Source organism: Triticum dicoccoides, chromosome 5B (genome assembly GCF_002162155.2).
Source record: "Triticum dicoccoides isolate Atlit2015 ecotype Zavitan chromosome 5B, WEW_v2.0, whole genome shotgun sequence".
In the NCBI taxonomy this organism is placed as follows: Eukaryota; Viridiplantae; Streptophyta; class Magnoliopsida; order Poales; family Poaceae; genus Triticum; species Triticum dicoccoides.
In genome coordinates, this window is record NC_041389.1 from 495852384 (window position 1) to 495862920 (window position 10537).

The 10537-nt window shown below is 41.9% G+C and overlaps 1 protein-coding gene across 2 annotated transcripts; it reads right to left on the reverse strand.

Annotated features, from left to right (window-relative positions):
• Positions 1-8644, reverse strand: LOC119311121 (peroxisome biogenesis protein 1-like). Of its 2 annotated transcripts, none has more exons than XM_037586750.1 (17): positions 8372-8644; positions 7743-7916; positions 7237-7336; positions 6701-7162; positions 5348-5986; positions 5137-5228; positions 4911-4984; positions 3917-4136; positions 3657-3750; positions 3074-3228; positions 2498-2704; positions 2161-2361; positions 1769-1894; positions 1601-1662; positions 1032-1149; positions 503-802; positions 1-386 (listed from the first exon to the last, which is right to left on the reverse strand). In XM_037586750.1, the coding sequence occupies exons 1-17, from the start codon at positions 8576-8578 to the stop codon at positions 333-335; spliced, it is 3285 nt and encodes a 1094-aa protein (XP_037442647.1). In that variant the 5' UTR covers positions 8579-8644; the 3' UTR covers positions 1-332. The 2 variants fall into 2 exon arrangements, with proteins under 2 accessions (XP_037442647.1, XP_037442646.1); XM_037586749.1 differs by having other exon boundaries at positions 1-389.
• Between the last annotated feature and the right edge of the window lie 1893 nt (positions 8645-10537).

The following is a 10537-nucleotide window of genomic DNA, read 5'->3' on the forward strand; positions in this document are numbered from 1 at the left end:
AAAAACATTCAGGATTTTTTAATCATCGTTAAAGGTGTTAATCAGTCATCTAGTACATCAGTGCATCCAATATGCCCCATACATCCAGGCCTCCGCACTACAAAAATTTACAAAACCCATGCTCCAAACTAAGTAAATACCCCATGGCCCCATGCTCCTGAATGAGATGGGGTACACGGCATGTCGGATCAATTCCATGCTAGTGTTCAATACCATCGCCAGGTCATCACCGCCCACCCTATGCCGGATGAGATGGAGTCGCCGGCCGGCCTGCGGGTAGACTAGCGATCGACGGTGCCAGTTTACAAGAGAGAGTTTACATGAACCAATTGTCATGACTCGGCTACAGCTACTCTCTGGCCCTGGCCATTTGCTTCCCTTCTCTTCTGCTATCACACAAACAAATTCCATCTTAGTACAGCAGCAAGCAGAGCAACAAAAGAAAAAATGAGTCAACAAGACCGCAAGAAAAGGCCATGGAGGCGCAGAAAGAAGGTGGCACCTCGGTGGAAATCGAAGATTTCCTAGAGGTTGAGAATTGGCTGAACATCTCCCTCAAGCTCCTCCTATCCTCCTCCGAGGTCGATGGCCTAGCCTCTGAAGCAACAGACATGAGAGTTCCCCTGGCGATAAGAGGCAGCTCTTGAGGGATATCACCACTACCGTCTCCGGGTTGGCATCGCACAGCCTCCTTGGCGGCTTCCAGCCCAGCGTCCGTGAGTATAGCTTTGAGATCGGCACCGCTGAACCCTTCCGTCATTGATGCGACAAGTTCCAGATCGGCGTCGCTTGCCAGAGGAAGCTGAAACAATGTCCACAGTTCTGCCAGCGGTCAGAATGACAATCCTTGCCAAAGTTTCTTCTCATAGGGCGTATTTCCAATTATGTAAACAGGAGCATATATGTCACCACCCAACCCACAGAGGCAGATCTCAAGTTTATTCTCATCATGTTGAACGAAAAACAAATTGAACACACCATGTCATACCTATAAAGTGATAAGAGAAGTAACTTTCCAGAAGAAATTTTACCTCCTTGGAGAGCACCCTGAGAATGTCCAGACGCTCATTCTTTTGCGGAAAGTCGCAAAATACAAGCCGATCAAATCTTCCAGGTCGTAATAGTGCAGCATCAATTTCGCGCGGCTTGCTGTATTTGCAAGGAATAACCAAAATTATTCTTCACAAGCATGTGTGATTTCTATAGCAGAATTTGAGTTAAGGGGGAAGAATGGAAACAAAGGTAGCCAGAAGCAATTTCCTAATCAACGCGTGAGAGAATCAATATGGCTCTTTACTTGGGGAAGTTACTTCTACTTGAAAATGAATGGGGTACTCAGCAAAGTGTGCACTTTATGCCCCTATTGACCGGAAATTCATGCCTAGGATCAAACCTCCCACGGGAGCAGTATTTTGGTATCATGGTGCTGTTTTGGATGTTTAGATAGTAATAGTATAGACTCAAGAAAACGTGCCGAATCCTGCCTGCTGGTAAATGACTGTTTTTTTTTTCTTCTAAAAATTATTTTGGAGGGTTTAAAATTTGTATTCTTTTTTACTGGTAGCAGATAATTCATCTGTTACCCTTTGCAGTAACTTACTTGGTGACAGCAAATACAAATACTCCTGTCAGAGCTTCTACACCATCTAATTCGGTCAAAAACTGCACAAATGGTACAAAAGTAATTCAAGTAAGCAATCGCATTTTGTTTCAAACCAATTAGGTAACATGGATGTTATTAAGAAGCAGGATCCTCCATTGATTTTACCTGGTTGACAACACGATCAGTAACTTGTGTACCATGTTTTCCTCGCTGTGGTACAAGAGACTCGAATTCGTCAAAGAAAAGTAAACAAGGTGCTGCAGCAGCTGCCTTTGCAAATGTATCACGAACCTATGCATAAAAAACTCAAAATCAGAACCCAGTTATACATTGTTTAGTTTTTAGAATGCATTTTATCTATTACTGATTTACAGCTTATGGTCGAATGCAACATACTATGGAAGGTAAACCTCTAATGGATCGTGAAATGCTAGTAGTGGCAGAGCAAAAGGAATGATAAATCGTTTGACTCTTTTGCTTCTGTAAACTAATTAGGCCACTGCAACCTGCCCGTTGATTCAGAAAAAGAAAATCAAATTCAGAATGATGGTTCTCACATATTGCTCAGTAGAACCAATGTACATATTCATCAATTCTGGCCCCTTGATTGGAATGAACCGTAAAGAATACGCAGCAGCTACAGATTTCACAACATGGGTTTTGCCACAGCCTGTTGGGCCATACAGGAGGATGTTCGATCGCAGCCTTACAGGAGCCCCAGCAAAAAACTTCGGATATTTTAGTGGCAATTCAATAGTCTGCAATGAAGAATGAGAAAAAGGTAAGCAGGAAGCTCCTGAGCAACACACACGGAATATTTCATTCTCTCTGTTCATGAAACTTTGAGTTTGATGAGACAATCCTCCAACATTTGGAATTATTATGTGTGCATACCTCTTTAATAATATTTACAACTTCGGAAAGTCCTCCGACATCTTCCCATCCATTGCTAATTTCAGGCGAAAATTTACTAATATCACGCATCGCAACAGGAGAAAAATTCCTCATGGCTTTCAGGAAGTCTTCCTCCACCAGATTTACAGTAGAAGACCCAAGCAAACGATCCGAAGCAGCAAGCACAGCGTTATCAACCAAGATTTCCTACAATACAGGAGTACATAAGGCATGATCAGAACTAAAAAATACAAGAAAGAATAAAAAATAACCCTGAGCACAAGTGTAGAATAAAACAGAAGCATGCTCCTGTTATGTCTTTGCTCCATCAGGTCTATGATGTGAACTCGAAATCTTAGCCAGGTTCCAACCGTTAGGAAATCTGTCTATGGTACCATACAAAGTTTTACGCAGTAACTAATACACCCAAAAGATTAAGTTGCTGAAAACAAGTAACCAAATTTGATTTTTTCTTATGACAGACTCCAAATGCCAAAACATCCCAAGCGAGAAATAAATGACTCTTCATAAAAAAATCATAACATGAAATGCATCATTATGGAAAAATAAGATTACCAAATCATATGCATCATAACCATCACATTTCGAAGCAATGTTGCTGATGATTTCCGCAGAACATAGTAAGTGAAGCTTGACAATTGTCTGCCTCAGTATCTCTATACGAGCAGACACAGACAAACCAGGAACTTGGACATGAAGACCAAATCTCCCTGCAATAAAGATTAGAGTGTTCACAATTTTTCATAAAAGGCTTTTAAACGATTAGAATCTCTCCCTATGTGGCTGATCTGCAAGCAGCACATATGACTGCATTTTAGATGGCACTCATGGTGGAGATCAAGAGAGTATGCAGGCTTTGGAGGTTGGCGGGCCCAGCAACGTTAGACAGGTTGTTCAAATGTGAGATAGAGAGATAGCTGCTCTTAGGTGGGCAGTAGGTTAGGGATCAACTTGTATCTTGGATTTGTTAAACTACTGTCTTCAGTTGTCATGCCTACAGGCAACTTGCTGTGTTCACGATTCGTCTAATGAATGAAATGATCTCCAGTGGGAAAAAAAATGATATACAGATTTCCTTTGTATTCTCAAAGAAGATGATTGAGCTTTAAGATCGGAGAAATAGGAAAGGGAGAAAAACCTGAGGAAGTCAACTCTTGAGGAAGACACTTAAGTGACTTAGCTGAAGCCAGAAATGAAACAGGTCCATACCCACACATGCCATGACTTTTATCCTAACCAGAGCATGGAGACACGTTAGTGAAAAAAAACAGTAACATACAGTACAATGACAAGTGTTATTGTATCCAATGGAAATTTAGGAGTCCCTGGAGCTGATGGGTGTTTCCTCACAGAAAATTAAATAGATAATGAGAGTGTGAAACTTCGGGACGGACTTACTCTGTACTCATCTAGCATGTCTATCAAATATTTCACAATAGCACTAGAATTGGACGACTGAGATTTTAGGTTGTCCGGGGAGAATGAAATTAGACTGTCCAGATCATCGAATATTACAACTGAAGGGGAGTGAACAATAGCTTCATAGATATAGTCTGCAATTTGCTGAAGCTGCTTCTTATTCTTCTCAGTAGCTAGCTTTGAGCAGTCTACATAAACCCTACATATGAAAAAACAAGCACATATTAATACCATGTAAAGAAATATTTAGTGCCATGGAAGCATATTTATTTAAAACTTAAATGACGCCTAACTCAGGTTCACCACAGCTTCGAAAACAAAATCAGTTTAAACAAAATATTTGGCTTAACATGTTTTATTCATCAGTACATAAGCACTCAATCCATTTGCCCAAAAGTAAAACAATTTTGCAAAAGAAACAGAGCAACTTCAAAGCAATAGAAGGCCTGAATTTTTTTTGACTGAATTACACTCAGCAATTACTTCATTGCCAACTACTCAACTTATTCTGATAACTAGAAACCATCTGGCGCTTCCTATCAACACTATGAAATACTACGCCATTATTTTTCTCCCATAAAAGAAAATGAAAAACTTAACCAACAGTATACCATGCTTTGCTCCATGAGAATACACTTCAACTTCAAAAATATGAGTAAAAGAAGAAAAGGAAGGTCACTTTATGATGATCTATAACTTAGGTAACTGCACTTAGCCAACTATGAGCGAATTCCAACAACTTGGCACTTGGCAGTCAAAGGTCAAAAACATAAACAACCAAGTCGGACAAATTGGCAACTACTCCCTCCGTTCCTAAATATTTGTCTTTCTAGAGATTTCAAATGGTTACCACATGCGGATGTATATAGACATATTTTAGAGTGTAAATTCACTCATTTTGTTACGTATGTAGTCACTTGTTGAAATCTCTAGAAAGACAAATATTTAGGAACGGAGGGAGTAATTTGCTTACACATGAGCCAGAATTTCTTTATGCTCTTCAAAGTGTCTTGCAACAGCTTTGCATAAGGTTGTTTTCCCAGAACCCTGAAATGAGACAAAAGTAACAAATAAAACAGTAGTACCGAAGAACAGGAAGAAATGAGGACATTTCAGAAGAACCCTAGTGCAAAATAGATATTTGAACCAGATTCATATAAGATTTCAATTAATCTTAAGAGGTAAGAACGTGTGCTTACTGGAGGGCCATATACAAGAACATTTCCTGGATAGGGACACTTTATTCTACTCAATAATTTTAGAGATGCTGAAGACAAAAGGACACTTAACCCTACAGAGAAGTGCATCAAGATTCAGTCAAATGGTGGAACCTGTTAGTAGCATAATGGTCATCAGGAGCATGAATTATGACATATAAAAGGTTGGACGCAAGTCTGAAAAAGGATTTACTTTTTTCTATATCAGAAAATTCGTTCTCCAGCCAACTTAAAGAAGAAAGACCTCTGTCAAAGAATTTCCTTGCTCGTTCCATTGTTGAATCAAGGGATATAGCCTTATTCAACTCCAACTTCTGAAGAGCCTGTTCAAAGTTATCAATACCATACTCAGTTGCTGTGACAAGTTCATTTTTCTTGTGCTTAACACCAAAATCAGAGGTAGTCGTCAAGAGGTAAATGAGGTCAACAGGACCGCCTCTTGATTGATCAATCACTTGAAAGTGAAGTAATGTTTCAGACGGCAGAAGCACTGTGTTTAGTTCAGGTTGGGCAATGTGAGAGGAGATTCCCTTTAGCTGCCCAATAAGCCATGATCTAATGAAAGACCTCTCCTGTTTCAGTTTAACACTTTCCTCCCAATTTGCAGCTGCAGTAATATCATTGAACCCACGCGACATGCTGATGTTATCATCCGCGAGAGGATCATCAGCTAAAGATATCTCACCCAGCGTTGGGAAAATATCCTGTTCTTGACAGTCTAATGCACTGTTATTATCAGAATTTCTCTCCAGCATCTTAAAGTGGAGTGGACGAATTGTTATTGACGGTGTATTCTTATTTACAGCGGGTGAGAATCTCTGCACATAAACCCCTACAAATAAACTTCATTCGTTAGCACATTTCCACTAAAAAAAGTTTAGAAATGCCAGTAGAGTGTTCTGCTAAATTGTGTTGTTAATTTGTCTGCTTATTTTCATTTATGTTGCACATAGAAATACCATTTGACTTGTATTGCAGCAATATTGTAGGGTAAAGCAGTTTTTACTGCTTGTACAAACTCTTTCGGACTTTTAACTAAAAATTAAGGCCTTTGAGAGTGGTGCTTACTTTTCTTTTGCAATTATGGAGTGCACAGAACACAACACACCTTACTAATGAAATCATAATAACCAAAACAAAAGAAGTAAACCAATGAAAAGACAATTTTGATCGAAAAACATACAACTGCATTACTTACCTCATAAATCACAGATATATCCACTATATAATTAAAAAGAGATTGGAAATAGATATCAGGATTTAAAATAAAGTTATATGAATGAATACTGTTCTCCATTTCTTGATTTTTGTACTAAACCAATGAAACAGGGGATAGATTTGGGAAGAACGATATGCCTCACATATATAGTTATAACATTATATTTTATTTACAAAAAACAGAAACAAGAAAAAAAATATCATCCTATTTAAATGAAACAGTAGATGTATCAGGAAATCATAATCTGCCACACATATTAAATGATCATTATGTTCTACAAAAAAGAATGGGTGTAGCACATTATGTCAGGATCTGAGAGATACTTACATGCATGAACACATGTTCCAATGTAACAGCGGATGGATTGAGGAAGCATAATATGTTCTTTAGCAACAGAATCTGATAATATGATGTGCACAACAATGTGCCTATTCTTCTTCATACCAGGCACTGAACCCTTGATCTGCTGATCAGATCCTTTTCCATTTTCTGTACTATCCTTTGGAGAGAATTTAGGGGTGATACTCACCAACTGAAGATTACTGAGAGACAATTTTACAGCAGTATCTGGGTGAATCTGTACAGCATATGTAACAAACACACCCAGTTGAATTCCGTTATATTCAAATCGATCTACATATTTCCCTCCTGCTTCCTGAACACGGAGGAGTGCCTTTTTATGGGGCTGTGCTTTGAGTAAATCTTGTTTAGGGGCGCACTCAATAGAATTTGCATCGCCTTTTCGTTTCTTTGGTGCAACAGCAACTTCAGTTCCAGGAACAAGTTGAACTAAGAAAACAAAATAGGGAACAAAAAGGTTAGCATGCATTAAAAATGATGGATAATTAGTTGATTGGACTCACCTATTGAGTTACTAGGTGATGCTGAAATAACAAGAAATTCCACAACATTATGGCCATGCAACCATAAGGGAAATTTCATACCATCATAAATAATACCAACCTACATTAAAAACCAATCAAGCATTAAAAAGTTAAGAAGAAGAAAACGAAAGCTTTAGATGCAGATATATGGGCAGCCTAACAATTTATGATTTTTTACATAGGATGCAGCACATGTAAAACTAGACTAGCCTGATTAATGAAAAACTAATAAAAAGCATGCTTCCATGTATGTAGTATTTCGTACGTAAGTTTGCAATGGCATCAGATTTTTTTCTTTTTTGAGGAACAGAACTAATAAATTTTGTCGATTTATCACTACAGAACTTTTTATGGAGCAATACCGTCGACCAACAATCTAAATGTTCATCTTGTCTTCCTCGAAAGAAATGTTCATCAGTATTTTATCGTAATGTTGATTTGGTGATAATTGAATGGTTAAGATGCGCCGACCAACACGCTGTTACCTGTTTCAAAATGGCCTCTTCTGCCAACTCTGAGTTAAGCTCCAATACTTCCCAGTCCTCCTCACTTATTGGCTCCACAGATACAAATTTGGCTTTTGGCAACACAGAAATAGCACTCAGTGATGCTTTCGTACTGTCAGGTAGCGAAATGCATGCAGCAAATTGTTGAGAAACCTAGAAATAAGAATGTGCGTGAACATTGCTGGCAATTCAGAATTTCAAATTCTTTACCATCCATGAAATTCGATTTTCTGGGATTTGCATGCTTTGCACAAATAACAAGCACACACCGAAACCATTCGATGCGAAGATGATAAACATATACAGTACCAAATACCTTCGAATTCTGAACCATTCATATTTCAAAAATTCAGCCACTTGTCAGAATATAAACTAACATGCAGCATCGTCAGTTCAGCCACTACCAAATTACCAGTTTGTGAGTTTGATTGATGAAAGGATTTCTGAAGCTTGCATCTTTTCTCACGATTTTGATTTAGGGAGAGTGAATTTCAAGCTCCACTGGGAATCACAGCTAAACTGTAATCAAAACTTTCCATCCTCTCTAGGCACTACGTGCGTGCGATGGGAGGAAGGAGGCACATTAAAGGTGGCGGCTTTTAGTTTACCTCGACGGCATCTGGGGAGGCGGAGGCGGAGACGGCGCCTGCCCAGGCGAGACGCCAGCGCGCCCCGTCGGGGCCGCGCAGCTCGAGGGCGAGGACCGCGGGGAGGGAGCCGGCGGCGGCGGTGCGCTCGAGGGCTTGGATGACGGGGAGGGGAAGCGCGACGAAGCAGCTCTGGCCGCCGGGCACCGTGCGCACCACCACCTCCATGGATGATGCAGCCCCTGCCTGGTCGATCAGCGGAGGCCGGCGACGTACGGAGCGGAACGGAACGCGCGGTAGATGGGCCGGTGGATGCTCGGAGCTGCCGTGCGTGGGACTTTCGTATTGTGGGCTGCGCCTCAGCGCCTGTACGCATCACGATGCACCTGGCCTCTCGTATTGTACCGGTATTCCATCGGACGAAGTTCTTGCCTCTGCTATGTCTTTTTTTCGAGTATATAAATTGCACGTTTAAAGCCCTAGTATATTTTTCCTCGGAAAAACCTGGAGCCCCTGAGGAGGCGACTAGGGTTTCTCGGGAGGACCAGCGGCGGCGCGCGCCGATCTGATCGGCGGGCGCGAACTTTGGTTTGCGGATCAGCGATGGCCTTGCCTGCTGATCGGCGGCAAGAAAAGGAGGCGCTCTCGCCCAGGACGGCGAGGGCAAAACTGGCGGAGGCGCTAGGCAAGATGGAGATAACCGATGAGGAGGCGACCCCGCTAGTGCTTGACGATCTAGAGGAGGGAACACAAGAGAAGTGGATGCTGGCCGGAAAAGTGCTACATCGACATACGCTCCACATCCAGACGATCTCCAGTGCGCTTCGGCCGGCATGGGGGAACCCTAAGGGTTTATCGTTCAAACCTTCACGGGAATATATGTTTGTGGCAGAATTTGCATGTCAGAGGGACCGGGATCGTGTGTGGGAGGGATCACCATGGCATGTTAGCAAGAATGCGGTGATATTGTCCGAATTTGATGAGTGCATGCGACCATCTAAGTTAAAGTTTGATAAACTGCAGCTATGGGCTCGAGTGCTGAACCTCCCGTTCAATCTTCGGGTTGAACCGTGGAGTACTGCGATTGCACACCAGATAGACAAAAGGGCAACAACTTTGATCATGCAGCCGGCTACCTAAGGGCAAGAGTCACCATGGATGTGGACAAGCCCTTGAGGAGATGGATCCTAATAGAATCAAAGAGGAGGCAGTGTATGGACCCATATGATATTGTCTACCAGAATGTACCACACTTCTGCTTTTCATGTGGCAAGTTGGGTCATTCAGACCTTGTCTGCACTACTCCTGGAACACGAGATGAGAATGGAGATCTCCCGTTCGGGAAGGGCCTGCGTGCATAGGATGAGCGGAAAAAGGATGGGACAGGGGATAGCTCGAGTTCGGCGAGGGATAATTCTGCTGCCCCAAAGAGCAAAGCAGAAACGCGCAATTCAAGCACAACAGGAAAGAGTACGGCTGAGGTTACGTCCCCGGTCAAGCAATCGCAAAACCAACAAAAGAGAAAAGGAGTACCTCAAACTCAGATGTATAGAAGGGTGGATCGGCCCCTTCTAACCAATGCCCCCATCAGACTGAGGGTGGATCAAGTAAGGAGAATGCTTCTCTTGGAGACTCACCAGATGGTTCGAAAACTGAGAGGGAGCCAAAGAAAAAAGAAATCTACCCCGAATAACTCAGATTCTACGGCAGCGACTGCGAGTCAGCCCTGCCAGGCCCGATGAGTTGCTTAAGCTGGAACTGTCGAGGGCTTGGGAACCCATCGACAGTTTGAGAGCTTCGCAGTGTGGTGAAGCAGGAAGGGCCCTGTCTCTTGTTTTTGATGGAGACAAAAATCTCGGCACAAAGAGTGGAGAGCTTGCAGAATCTCTTGGGTTTTGCGGGATGTTTTGCAGTGAACAGTACTGGTCTTAGTGGTGGTATTCGTTTGTTCTGGAAGGATGAGCTTGATGTGGAACTGAAAAACTATAGCTCATGCCATATTGATGTGGTGGTTAGAAAAAAGACCCAAACCTCGCAAGTGTGGAGGGTCAAGGGGCTTTATGGAGCTCCAAAAGTGGAGGATCGACAACATAGTTGGAAATTTCTTCGAACTCTCTTTGGAATACAACATGATGCGTGGCTTTGTGTTGGTGATTTCAATGAAACCTTGACGGCATCTGAGCATTT